This window comes from Arachis duranensis, chromosome 8, assembly GCF_000817695.3.
Source record: "Arachis duranensis cultivar V14167 chromosome 8, aradu.V14167.gnm2.J7QH, whole genome shotgun sequence".
Lineage (NCBI taxonomy): Eukaryota > Viridiplantae > Streptophyta > Magnoliopsida > Fabales > Fabaceae > Arachis > Arachis duranensis.
The window spans coordinates 42,563,353-42,578,001 of record NC_029779.3 but is presented as its reverse complement, the minus strand read 5'-3'; the positions used below and the strand labels follow the sequence as shown (position 1 = coordinate 42,578,001).

The 14,649-nt window shown below is 31.2% G+C and overlaps 1 protein-coding gene, 1 long non-coding RNA gene and 1 other non-coding gene across 3 annotated transcripts; 1 reads left to right on the top strand and 2 right to left on the bottom strand.

The window, feature by feature from the left end:
- Positions 1-498: 498 nt before the first annotated feature.
- Positions 499-1,851, bottom strand: LOC127741073 (uncharacterized). The gene is made up of 3 exons (XR_008001976.1): positions 1,656-1,851; positions 1,335-1,373; positions 499-522 (listed from the first exon to the last, which is right to left on the bottom strand). It is a non-coding gene; the product is annotated as an uncharacterized LOC127741073 (long non-coding RNA).
- Positions 1,852-3,427: 1,576 nt separating this feature from the next.
- TRNAR-ACG (transfer RNA arginine (anticodon ACG)) lies at positions 3,428-3,500 on the bottom strand. The gene has a single exon. It is a non-coding gene; the product is annotated as a tRNA-Arg (tRNA).
- Positions 3,501-8,794: 5,294 nt separating this feature from the next.
- LOC107462919 (uncharacterized) lies at positions 8,795-12,115 on the top strand. Its single transcript, XM_016081592.3, has 6 exons — positions 8,795-9,150; positions 10,098-10,170; positions 10,256-10,349; positions 10,666-10,794; positions 10,894-10,951; positions 11,330-12,115. Exons 1-6 carry the CDS (start codon positions 9,118-9,120, stop codon positions 11,807-11,809), a joined length of 867 nt encoding a protein of 288 aa, XP_015937078.1. The 5' UTR covers positions 8,795-9,117; the 3' UTR covers positions 11,810-12,115.
- Positions 12,116-14,649: the final 2,534 nt, after the last annotated feature.

Here is a 14,649-nt window from a genome sequence, read left to right as displayed (position 1 = left end):
TCCACCTAAAAGTATATTATTTAACAATAATCATTGTACCTCTTTAACTTTTATTGTCTTAAGTATCGGAAGTTTTTATGGATATCTCACTTAATTGATTAAAAGTCCGTCATTTTTTTCTGGTTTAATTATTTTGCAGGTCTTTATAATTTATCGAATTTTCAATTAGACTCCTATACTTTTTTAAATTGGGTCCCTATATATTATTTTTTTTTCAATTTAGTCTTTGTTAACATTAAACGTCAAAAAAACGTTAGTAAATTGTGAAATTATTTGTATACCTCCTATTTTTCACCTATAAAAGGTTCATGTTTCTCTTAGATTTCTCTTTTTTTTTTCTGTTTTCTCTTCTTTCCAATTTTCCTCTTCCAACACACATTGTATTCTACCCAACTTCCCTCACAGCTCGGTTTCTTTTGATCGATGGCACAAAGTTCATTCTCAACCAACCCAATAGTTTTGATAGTTAAATAAAAGAGAGTACTAATAAAAGAAGTTGTTCTACACCTAATGGAGCTTCACCTACAACATAATGAAAATATATTAAAACATCGGACATAAAAAGCAAGCCCCGTATACATGATGGCATGAAAAGAGAAAACCAATAGCAGTGTTATTCAGTATATATCTTCATATACAGCAACTTACAAACTTGCTTACACATTTCCACTTGCGAACCAAGCAAAAATCATAGGAAAAAACATATGGTAATAAATGCATTTTCTTAACATCATAATTTATAAAATTATAGCCTGTGTTAAAAGGAAAATATTTATAAAATAAATGGCAGCACAAAATAGCTAACCTCAGCTAAATAAATTACAAAATTACACGAAAAAACACCACCAAGCGAACACAATTCCTGTTGTAAGCCACAAACAAAAAAACCCACGACATCTTGATTCAGCTTGACTCCAGCTTAGCAGAAAATTCAAACTCAAACCTCAAACCCATAAATGTTAAAGTATGGCTTCAATTTAAATAAAAAAGACTACTATGCGTAACGAAAAACTAAGAAGTAAGAACCATAAGAAGGAACATGATTTATCCCTTTCTAATTCAGAAAGATTCATAAACTCTACATATTAAATAAAACAATAAAAATAAAGTAGCCGAAACCCCTTCAGAACCACTCATAACCCAATCTAAAGCTCAAAATCCATTATCTAAAAAAGTCATACCAAAATGTACTAAACTGTATTGTTGCAGCCAGCTACACACCAAGGCTTCGAACGTTGTAATAAAACATAAAATAGTACCAAATCAATTTTACAAAGAAATTCCTAGCAATCAATAGCCTAAGCCAAGCAGGTTATTTTTCTAAGACTTTTTACCATGATGTAGGTCTATGAAGAAATCCAAATCTCCTATCACTGCAGAAAAAAAAGGAAAAAGAACTGTAATAAACCAGCATCATCACAGCAACAATAATCAACAATTAACAAATTCATAATCAGTAAACTAATTAAACAATTAACAAAACTTCTATATATATATATATATATTATAAATCCTAAACCATTATATAAAAAAATTCAAAAATCAATTTAAGAAATAAATATTCAACCAGTACCATATTCTTTTTCAATCAGCTCATAAACTATTATATCAAAAAAATTGAAAAACTGGAAATATATATATATATAAATCATCACCTCTTGTTGCAGAGCTAGATTAGACAGCAAGGGCGAGACAGAGGTGCGGCGCGGCGAGGCGAGGCAATGGATCCACTAATGGCGGACGAACAGAGCATAGCAAAGCACCCGTCGACAACGTAGAGGGACGACGACCATCAAGCAACGGATGACGACCACGCCACGGACAACGGCATCACAATGCGATGGAAGAGAAACGCGGCTAGACGGGAACTTCGAAGAAGAACTTAGGACTAGCTAGGGTTTTCTGACTTTGGGACAAAATGCTAAGGATTTTTTTGGTATTTTGAAAATATGGAAATGTCCTCAATTAGGTATTTTAACCTAATTTTGAGAATATTTATTTTTTTAACAATATTTTGTTATTTCAAATGTTTTTGTCATAATAGAGAATAAATTGAAAAAAAAATTAACGTATAGAGACTTGATTAAAAAAAAGTATAAAGACCTAATTAAAAATTCGGTGAAACGATAGAAATATATATAATAATTAAACCTTTTTCTCATTTAGGCTAACCCACGTTGTTGTTCTCTTTATAAAAATAAAACAAAGATAGTAAAGACACGTAAACGGCATTCTAAACGCATGATGTAAATTCAAAGTATTCAAATGAAATGTATGAAATTTAACAACTAAATTCTGTGTTCAACTACAATACTACCCGTGTTTTGTTCATATTAAACCTGAAAAAAAGTTATTTTTTATTTTTATCAAGTTTGCTAACAAGGATTGAAAATTAGAAATTTTGTATAAAAGGTAAGTTTTTAAGTTTTTAATATGAATGCTGCATGTATTTTTGTAAATTTTTATTTTTGAATTATCAACTAATGTCCTTAGCAAAACGTAATATTAACCAAACTTCTCAATCGTTAAAACATCTTTTCTGTTGTTGCTTTTTATTAGTACTACATAATTTTTCGATTAAAATTTTTACATATAGATAATTTCATAATGAAATATAAGAATATTTGATTATTTTAGTATTTTATATTATTATAGTGATTTGTAAAAAAAATATTTTTTAATTATCAAAAGATAAAATATTATTGACATTTTGTTAAAAAATATCATTTTAGTTATTAAAAGACAAAATGTCACTTATATTTTATAAAAAAATATTATTTTAATTATAAAAAACCAAAATATTTTGTAAGAAAATATTATTTTACTTATAAAAAGATAAAATATCACTGATATTTTATAAAAGACCACAACAACGTATAATACATAACTTAAATCATCTTTAAAAGAATTCACTACTTATAATCTAATTTAAAAAAAAATCTAACTTTTTATCATTTATGTTTTTTTGTGTGTTGCTTTTTTATTTTTGGTTCACGTATTTTGTTGTTTTTTTTTTCGTACACATATTTTGTTGTTTTTATTATTACTATATCATAATATTGTCTTTTTTGGTCTTCATCATAATGTTTTTTTCTTCAGTTATCAGTTATTCGTATAATTGTGCTGGAGGACTCCTTTTATTTATTTATTTTTTGGTAAGAACTTTTATTTTTTGCCATTGCTAGAGGTCCCTTGAACGTTAATGATTTGTGTTTTTATTGTTGATGGATTATTCCCATTTCTTTAGCCCATTATAGTAGGTTACATTTTACTATTTTAGTTTTCTGGTCTGGATGAAGACTTAAAAATAAAATAGGGATCGTGTGAAGAGAATCTAGGACAGTAAAAAGAATAGTAAAAATTTACCAAAAAAGAAAAGAAGTAAAAAATTGAAAAGCGAAAGTTGAAGGGGAAAAAGTAGAACACACGACTCCACTGGGGATCGAACCCAGAATCTCTGGTTCCGTAGACCAGCGCCTTATCCGTTGGGCCATGGAGTCCTTATACGAAGACGACAAAATAGATCACTTAATTGTAAAAGTTTAAAGTAATAAACAAAACCTTACAGAAATTACACCACCCTAGTGCCAAACCAACGTCACCTTTGCAAAACAATTTTACATTCATTTTGTAATAGGTTGCAACAAAAGGGACTTTTTCAATAATAAAATAAAAAAATTTATTATTTTTCGAAACATGATTTTTGTACTTTAATTCCTCAAATACAATATTCTTTTGTATTTAAAGTAAGTTCGTCTACTCCCATTTAATTTTTTCAATTCCGCGTTTTTAATCCATTATCATCATCTCCAAATAGTATATAGATCTACAAATAGTATATAGGAGTACACTAAAATACACTTTTAATTATAAATTAAAAAAATAAACCATATTTAACAATGACAACTATTATCATCATCTCCAAAAATACACAGGTACACCAGAATAAACCTATTTAACAAGGATTTTTTAAATTATACATCGTATTTTATTTAAAATATGACTTTTTTTTAATTTATAATTAAAAAAATCCTTGAAGAAACCATGCTTGTTGTCTGTGTATTTTAGTGTACTCTTATATACTATTTAAAAATAATGATAATGGATTAAAAACACGGAATTGAAAAAAATTAAAAGAGAGTTCGCCGGGGGAACAGCGACCTTGCTCTAAAAAAAATATATTTTAAAAAATTAAAGTTCAAAAATGAATTTTGAAAAAATATGAAATTTTTTTATTTAAAAAAAACCATCATTATGGCATTATGTGTCTTTCTCTTCTTTTTTGTCTCAAAAAGCAAACACTAAATGTATGTTAGGGATCATGTTTTTAATTGGTATGTCTACATATTTTTCGTCAGTTAATACTTAAATTGATCTCCAAAATATTGCATCAAGTTTTAAATTGGCTCTAAAATTTATAATTGTCTCAATTTAGACCTTGAATTTTCACTTCTTTACTCATATTAGTCTTTTAAATAATTTTCATTAACATCGTGCTAATGCATGTAGTTAATACTGGTACCGCATATAAAAACAACATTTGACTAAGTGGAAGGAATAATGAAGTGCCTATTATTATCACATAGCTTGTTGACTAATTTGATTTGTGTATTTTAATTTTTAGGGACAAATAAATTATGAGGGAGGTTAATTGGAATAACTTACAATGATAATATTAGTGGCACGAACAAATTGTGTTATGACACGTGATATTATTGTCTTATCAGTAAGACACGTGTCACTCACAGACACTTCATTATTCTATTCCACCTGGTTGAATATTGTTTAAATATATATATGACACTATACACTTCATTATTCTATTCCATGGTTGAATATTGTTTAAATATATGACACTATTTATCTATGTCAGTATGAGACATCAGTACAACGTTAATAGGAATCATTTGAGAAGCTAATGTAAATTATGAATTGAAAAATTTGGATTTAAATTGAGACAATTAAATATTAAAAAACTAATTTAAGATTTAATACAATTTTTAGGGGCTAATTTGAATATTAATTTTGTAATATTTTATCACACAAAATTTTATATTATAGTCATAAATTAATAGTGGTGAAATATTACGACACTTAAAAAAGATATACTTATATAAATATAGAAGAAAAATATCATAACTAAGAATCCGTGAAGAAAATAAATAACGAAAAACCGTTAAACCCACACGGACTTGTTGAAGTGATAAACGTCGTATACAAAAACAGAATATACATATTTATAAATTCAAATGAAAATAGAGAATAGCGTATATACATAATGGTTACTAGTCTCGACCAGAAAAAAAAAAACCGACTAGAATATTACAATACTAGAGAATATATAAAATAGAAAGTCTACTAAATAAAATTCTCTAAGAGGAATATATAGTCATATACAACAAAGTTTTAAAAGTGGAGAAAACTCTAGTGTCAAAATAAAATATCTCAAAAGTAATCTCTTCGCTTCGTCATCTAAAACTTTCACACTCTTAGCATGGTGCGTTACATCCTATATCTGAAAAACAGAATAATAATAACGGGTGAGAACCCAAAAGTTCCTATTAAAATAAGAGTTCTAAATAAAAATTACATAAGAAAATATAAATTCTTTAGGCAATCCTGATTTTCAACTTCATAAAAAACCAAACCCAGGGTCTTAACTAATCCATACAGGGTTAAATTTGCTAAGGTAAAGGCACTTTAATCTACTACTAGTCTCATCCACTCCCAGCAGTCATCTACAGTGTTCTCAGTCTCTATACTTTCAATGGAATGCTAACAAAAACAAGCATTCATACCAAATAATCACAAATAAGAATATTTAGAACACTTAATATAATTAGTAGTTAAACAAAATTATCAAATAGACAAATCAAAGCAATTATGCACCTCAAATAATGGCAAACAAATGCACATGATGTATGCCTGTCCTACTAGTCATGAGCTCACGTGCCGGTTAAACTACCAGACTCGACACATCGGGTAGCTAACCTAGATATCGTCTATCTATCGCGCATCCCTAGAAGGAACATCCCAAACTTATCACAAGTTGGTCTCAGAGAAAGAGTACCCTGTCACCTTCTCACTAAAGGCAATGCTATCTGGGATATAGTGTTCGACCACCCTTAACGACCAGAGAGAATGTGGGCGGGACAAAACTACCAGCTCCCACATCCACACCACAACATTGAATAAGCAGGATGAACCACCATCTTTGTCAGGCACATGTTCTTCATTAATAATGCAAGCAGGACAAGACTCACATCTTTGCCAATTCAGTTATCATTTCAAATTTATAATCATTTTTAATTCATGAGCGTGACTATGCCACCATTCTCGCCGTGTGCAGGATGAACTACTATCTCCATAATATTTAAAAGATTTTATTTTGCAAGTTTCGTAGGTAAGTATCCCAATTTAAATTCATTAATTCTCATTAATTTCATTCCCAATGGAATCAAGGTCCAAATACAATTTCTGGAGTTCATACGGAGGTTACAAGCAGTTTAAAAACATGTTTAAAAAATCAGCACAATCATGCACACGCGGAAACCTGTCTTGGTCCCTTAAGAGTGCATCAATGTTGCGTACACAGGAAACTTGGTTCAGCCACTAACTCTGCAAAATCTGCATAATCCAGTTTTAACCACCAATTTTTAAACATCCATAACTTTTTCTACAAAAATTATTTTTCTTCGGTTCTTCAACGATCTTAAAGTAGACATTCTCAATTTTAATTCAAGATAAATTTCATCTATTTTCAAGTTTTGAGAGCCAAGTTATGACCCTCACAATTTACCAAAATTATCAAATTACACATTTTCTACAACATTCAAAATTCATACTACTCAAAATCCTTTTCTTTTTAAAAACATTACTCAGTAGCCTCATCCAAGTCCAAGCCTAACAAATTCATCTTTCACCTTTCAACAACTCATCCATTCAATTTTCACCTAAATTATCATTTTACCTTTCATTAAACAAACTTACACACAATTTTTTCCAAAATCAATAATTAATCATCCCAAATCTAATTTTACATACTATCTACAAGGATTTCAACATCAACAAATACACAACACATCAATACATATCAAGATATAACTCCATCAATCATGGCCTTCGACCCAAAATTCATTCAACATTTAAACCATCATTTAATTTCACACATTCATGCTAAACCATTAACATCAACGATATCAATCCAACAATATCTTAAAGTCAACTAGCCTAGAATTTCACATAGCATTACATAATGATTACTTGAAACCGAACCCGTACCTTAATTAACAGCGGTTTCAAAACTCTTGAACCACCTTCTTCCACTAATTCAATCCAAGCACTCAATTTAAGCCTTAATTCACACCAACCAAACCAAACATTCAAGTAACTCTATTCAATCATTGCCTTATTCCATACAAACAAGGGTCAAAACTCCACTAGAAATTGAGTTTAAGCTTTTTCTAAAGCATCAAAATCATCAATTTCAACAATCACATACCCCAAAATACGAAATTAGTAAGAAATAGAGAAATAGGGTAACGCTCTCATGATTACTCACTGCAAAAGTGGTATAAAAACGTAGAGGAAGTTGAGAGCGATGCATAGCCACAAACAGGTCGTCGACCAAAATTTTAGTTTGTGAAAAAATGGATTTGAATGAGATGGTAAATAGTATTTTAGGGTTGGGTTATTTCTCTTCTCCTTTCAATCTCGTGCTCACTCTTTTTCTTTTGGCCAAGTGTGTGTGAAAGTAGGGGAAGGAGTCACGTTTTGACTCTTTTAAGCGAAGGACATTTTTATCCTTTTTCTCATTGGAGTTATTTTGGGCCAAATTTTTAAAGATAAATGTTCCTATTTGTATTCTAAATGTTTTTATAGTTATTTCTACTTTTTTATTTTTCTCATACGCAATGTTGAATAATTCTAAGCATATACCGTTAATTATAATGCTGATACGCGTTTTTTCATAAATAATTGTACTTTTGCGTTCTAAATAAATTTTTGAGTTTAAATTTTATCTGTAAATTCTCAAATTATAAAATTTAATTTTTTAATGCAAATCGACCGTTTAAACCATCTTAACTCAATTTTAATTATATAACTAATAATTAATTCGTTAATATTTTTCGGGTCTTACAAACTCCATTTTTCTAATATGTCTCTTTTAATCTTTTACACATAGACACTTAGTGTATGTTTAGCATTCACATGAATGTATGTTTAAAGAACACTAAAACAAATTTGTTTTGATGATTTTTTTAACATGATTTTTATTCTCAAAAGTATGTTTACTTAAAGCAATATTTTATAACTTTTGTTTTTAATTCTTATAATTGAAAATTGATTGCAAAATTTATTCTCCCTACTACTTTTTTTTACCTCTTTCTTTTTTTATGAACTACTCATTTTTATTTTATTTTATTTATCAAAGAATAAAAAATCATACTTGATCTTTTAAAGTAAAAATATAAAATTTAGAGGATCTAAATTTTATATTTATATTTATATATTGTAATGTATTTTTGTATTTTATTTTTCAAAATAATAATATTAAAAAGTTAATTTTTACTTCTTTTAATATTATTATTTAAATAATATTTTATCAATTATAATTATTTTTAAATTAAAATATTCAAACAAAAATAACGTTAAAACAAATTTAATTTTAATAAAAAATTAATTCTAATATAATCAAATTGAACTCATCTTGCAAATCAAACACACACTTACAAATAGCATTAAATCCACTTCTCAATTGTGATGCTACTTTAGTGCTATTTCATCTGTCACCGTCGATCACCAATTTTCTTCCTCATATGTGCTCTACATCTACTGGGTTGTTCCACAACTTGGTAACCGCACTGTAGCTTTAACAAAACCCCTCTTAGTTAGTGAGGCATCTCTTCCTTTCGTTAGAATTGAAAAATGAATCTGAGAGAGTAGCCTCCGGATCTGAAATGGGTTTCATAGATTACATCTTGTTGACGATGGCCACAATCTTTCTCTTCAAAGCTTTCGATTTCACCTTCTGGCTCTCCTTCTTATGCTTCGTTTGATCTCCAATTTCGAAACCCTAATTCTCTGCACCCCGTAAAAAACAGAAAACTTGTTACCATGAGGAAGAAGCTCGATACCCGATTCCCTGCGGTGAGTAGTGATCTCTGCCTTCTGTATTTAAAGTTTTGATCTTTCCAAAGGTTTGTGCTGTTTGGATTTCTGGAAGCCCCTGAAAATGTGTTTTTTTTTCTTTTTTCTTTTTTTCCAGTTGATTTTGATTGAACACTTAAATTTCAGTTTTTTATTTTTTAAAAAATTATTTTGTGTTAATTACAGGTGGCTATATGTTAGTTCTAAGTTAGATGGGTTTCAGTGATCTTTGGCTACTGTGAATTTTTCTTTTTTCTTTTTATGTTTGAGTTTTTGGGTGGTGTAAATTTTGTTTGGTATTAAAAGTATTTGACTTTGGAGTGGACGCTGGACCAGCATAATAAATTCTCCACCCCAATTATATCTTCTTTGTAATCCATTTCTTCTCTCTGTGCTACTTGAATTTAAATGAAATGTAACTATAGAGATGAGTAATTTGGTTTAGGATTTAGGGTTACTGAATGTTTTAAGTTTTTTCTTTTAATAAATGCAAAACAAATGCATTGAAATAATCTCAACATGTGTCGATACTCGTAAGGACACAAGATAGCTAAATCTTTCAGTTTAATATCTTTTTTAATAGTTTTATCCTTACCGTGCATATAAATTAGGCTCTAAATAGTTGCTCTTTTCTACTATTTTATTCTTATTTTGTTCCCTTCCTAATTTATAAAAAGCCAAAAGTACAAGATATCCTTGGAAAAGAGACATTCAAAGGTGTAATAATTCAAACACTTGTAGTAATTCTGTTTATAAAATAATGTTCTTGTCTTATATCAAGATGTTGATGGGAACAGAGTCTGCTCGTATGAAACTTTTACTCAGTTTTAAGTTTTGATTGTGTAATTTTTAGGATTTGTTGGATGTTCTACTTGTTTGTTAAGTATTTTGAGGAATCAAGAACATTGTAAAAACACATGGTATTTGATAGAAACATTAAATTGCAGGCTCGGATAAAGAAGATAATGCAAGCAGATGAAGATGTTGGAAAGATAGCACTTGCAGTTCCTGTTTTAGTCTGTGAGTTCCTTTCACTCACTGTCTTGTTAACTTTTTAAGCTATTGGTTTTTCTCACACTATGTTGATGACATGAATGCATTGCAGCTAAAGCTTTGGAGCTATTTTTGCAAGATCTATGTGACCGCACGTATGAAATAACTCTTCAGAGAGGAGCAAAGACCATGAACTCATTGCATTTGTAAGTCAATGACTATTAAGCTATCTCCCCTTCTGTTGAGCTAGAGCTATCTCTGAATTGACAATGACCAAATGTGCTCAGCTTGTGTTTTTGGTGCTATGATTTAGAGGGTTCATCTTGTTAACCCAAAACTCTTAAGGAATTGATGGCAATAGAAAATACCTAGCATTTGTAATTTGTGTTATCTGTTTCAGATATCTTCTCTAATTTGATTGATTTATTCATGTATTGTTAATTTTTTTTCCATTATGCTATTCTACTGTTTGCTTGCTTCCTTCCGAATCAAAGTCTAACAAACGGTAAATGTAAATTGCAGAAAACATTGCGTACAAAGCTACAATGTCTTTGATTTTCTGAGGGATGTTGTCAGTAGGGTTCCTGACTACGGCCATGGCCATGGCCATACAGAAGCTGGATCCGATGATCGGGTCATTTATAAAAGAAGGTTTGAAGACCAGTGTCTTTGTTCTGTTTAGTTTTCTTTTCCCTTCTGATTGATGCATACAAATAGTTACTGATTTATTTGTATAAATGATCTGTACAGGAAGGCTGCTACTGATGATTGTAACGACAGTGATGAAGAGGCTAAGAGGAGCAAAATGGTAATTTCACTTCTGCTAACATTTATATCTCTGTTTTCTTTTCCATCCTGCTCAAGATTTCCTGAGTTCTAGTTTCTTTAAAAATTTAAGAGCAGTTAAATATTTTAGTTCTCAAGTCGGAAACCAAGATTATGTTAATGCTTCGTTTTGAATAACATAGATACACAATAGTATCTAGTTCTTCTATGGGAAAATGAACTCCCTAATATAATTCTCTCTTTTTTACAACTTTAGTTTTCAGTAAAGTTTGTGCTGCTGAAACTAGAAAAAAAAAATTGAAATCTCTCAGATTACCAGAATGATATTACATCGCTATTAGAAGCCTTCTTAATCAATCTATTTTGGTGAATAATGTTTCTTTTTTCTCTTTTATTCTAGCATGAGTTGGGCCACACTGGTAGTACTGGAAGGGGAAGGGGCCGAGGTAGAGGAAGAGGCCGTGGCCGAGGAGCTAGAACTGCAGAAAGAGAGGCATATCGTCCGGAACCTGAAATTGAGCCTCGTGCTTCTATTCCGGAGAGCAGTCAACATAATAGTAGCACAACTGCGGCAATATTTGATGGTTCACAGTCTGAGGACTTACCAAAGGAGAATATTGCTGCCGTCGCTACTGAAAGCTCCGAGGCACTCCCAAATGCTGTTCCCAGTTCTGACACAAACCAAAACCTGGACAAAAACGATAGCACAGCAGCAGCAATTGGTGCCTCATTACCTGAATCTGAAAAAGAGAGCAAGCACGAGGAAATTCCAGGCTGGTCCCTTTCTGATGTGGACAAGATGGCCATCGACTCAATGCAGCTTGTGCAGCTCGGTGGTCAACTAGAAGTTGATGAAGAAGATTATGATGAGGAAGGGTAAATAAATAGTAACTACTATTTAGCATTCGGTTGTTTAGATTAGCGAAAAAACTCATGATAGCTGTAGAATAAGCACACTAGCCATCAAGAACATGCATCATGTTAGTGATGGCTGAGAAAAATTTATAAATGTCGCTTATTATATGGTTTGTTTATGCTATCACATGTTCTTATGTATCTCAATGTATCATTTGTGTACTAGTAGTCAAGTTTTGTTGTGCACTTTTAGGCATATACAATGTGTATCATAAAATCCATTTGGAGTGAATTCTACTCATCCAAATGTTAATGTATCTTTGTTTTCTTATTACAGTCCCAGCTAGCAATTTTGGCAAGATTGTTAGTAGTCAACTAATCATTATATAAGAGTGAGGAGAAGATGATTTTATACCAACAATAGAAGTTTTAGCAAGTAAAATACACCATTTCAACCTTGAAATACTGGTCTATTAGATTGATGCCAATATGTTAGATTATTTGTTTGATAGAGCGCTTAAGTTAGACATGATCAGAGCTTATCGTGTTGAATGAAATTTAAGGTTAATCATCAAATTAGTTTCTGAAAAATAAATCGGCTAAATTTTCAGAAGACATTAAGCACATGCACTTAATGCTTCTGTTGTTTTCATTTGGATATTTTTTAGTTATATCAAATTTGTACAATAGAGGCATTAAGCACATGTGATTGCTTGAAATAATAGGGGTAACCATGAAATACTTGCAATGGTGTAATATGACTATACTAAGTTTTATGTGACAACACTAAACCTAGTGTAGTACATTCACCTTAGAATTGTTCATCCCACTTAAATATTGCTGTGCTAACGCCAAACTTGTTCCATACAATATGTACTAAGTTTAATTGAACATTTATTAGAGAAGAGTAGGAAAGAGTTACCAAAGGTTAGATTGCTTCCTAATAAGCGTTTTTTTAACGTTATTAGGTTGACGGTGCATCTCCTCTCAGTTGAGGTTGTAATTGATCCTTTGGCAGTCCAAGTCTCCTCCCAAGTAATGTTTGAGTATGTGACTATTGACTATGAATGTCCTTTATGAGTTTTCTTCAATTCAACATGACCATATGGTGAGTTTTTGGCTACTAGAAATGGTCCAAACCACCTAGATTTGAGCTTTTTAGAGAAGAATTTCAATCTAGAGTTGAACAAGAGAACTCTCTGGCCAGGTTAAAAGGTTCTATTAGCAATCTTTCTATCATGCCACCTTTTAGCTTTTTCTTTGTACAACTTAAAACTCTCATAAGCCTCGGATCTGAATTCCTCCAATTCATTTAACTGCAAAAGCCTCTTTCCTCCTGCTACTCCAGGATCAAAGTTCAAGAACTTGGTAGCACAATATGCCTTGTGTTCTAACTCCACAGGTATGTGACATGTCTTTTCATACACAAGTTGGTAAGGTGACTTTCCAATTGGTATTTTGAAGGCAGTCCTAAAGGTCTACAAGGCATCATCCAACTTCTTTGACCAATCTTTTTTTGAAGTTCCTACTATTTTCTCCAAAATTCTTTTGAGCTCCCTATTTAAGATTTCAATTTGGCTACTTATTTGAGGATGGTAAAGTGTTGCAACTGTGTGTCTCACTCCATACCTTTGAAGAAGAGATTTAAATTGTTTATTACAAAAATGATTTCCACCATCACTAATCAAACTCCTTGGCACCCCAAAGCGACTAAGGATGTTTTTCTTCGGTCCCGACCCAACCTGGCAGAAACTGCAAGTTGACGCCTTTCTTTTTCTTCTCCATGGCCGTTGCTGTCCTACGAAGACGACCACTCTTCAAGCGCCTTCGCTTCCAGCGTCCTCCCTTATCACCGCCAACCGTTGATATCCGTCATTGCCAATTAGTTGTGAGACGAGGTTTCTTGAAGAAGACTTAACGACGTTGCGGAGATTCTCTCCTGTATGCAATCTCAAAGACATCGCCGTTGTTGATGACTGAAAGCCTGGTAACCATGACCGTCCTTGCTCAAGGTTAATGTTCAGACTAGTTTCTTGTTGAAAATTGATGACAATGATGTTGCTCCTAACTGTCATTTTTTTTTACGGAGTTAAATGCAATTTATTTTTAGAACTCAGACTAATTCATTGAACCATTTTTTTAGACTACTATTTTTTTCTTTGTGTGGGTTTCGGTCCACCTACACTGAAGCCCACGCCACACAAAATTTTTAACCTGCAAAGTCCCCAGGTTACCAACGCAATCAACAAGAGAGAATTGCTATGCTTATCACTAACACGCTGCAATAAACATACTTTTACCAGTTGTTACTCAAACTTCTCCCTTACCACATGTTACACAATGCCATTGGCTAGTCAAATCTTAGCCACACTTAACTATCATAATTTATGTGACTATAGTATTTTAAAATGTTACTAAAATATAAAAATAATATAACTTTAATTTTAACCATATACAAAATTACTATATCTACCACCACACACACACACACAAATATATATATAAAAACACCAAATTAATTACTAAAATATGAAATATCTCACCGTTAAAGTATGCTTCTGTATCTTATCGTCTATTGAGAGTCCACACACGTTATCAATTTATCAAGGATCAACCATCTCGAAACACAAATAACAAGCTAATGCAAAATCTTTATCATTAATTTCCACATGAATTTTTCTTACTCTAGAAGCATTTGTTAAATGTTTCTAAATAGGAGATTTTGACTATAAAATAAAATTTAAAACCTGTAATTAGTTCAATGCATTTAAATTCATTAAATGTCAGTATTACATAAAAGCACTCATATCCGCAAGGCAAAGATTCGAAAAAATCATTTTAGACTAACAGCGTAAGAAACATCCA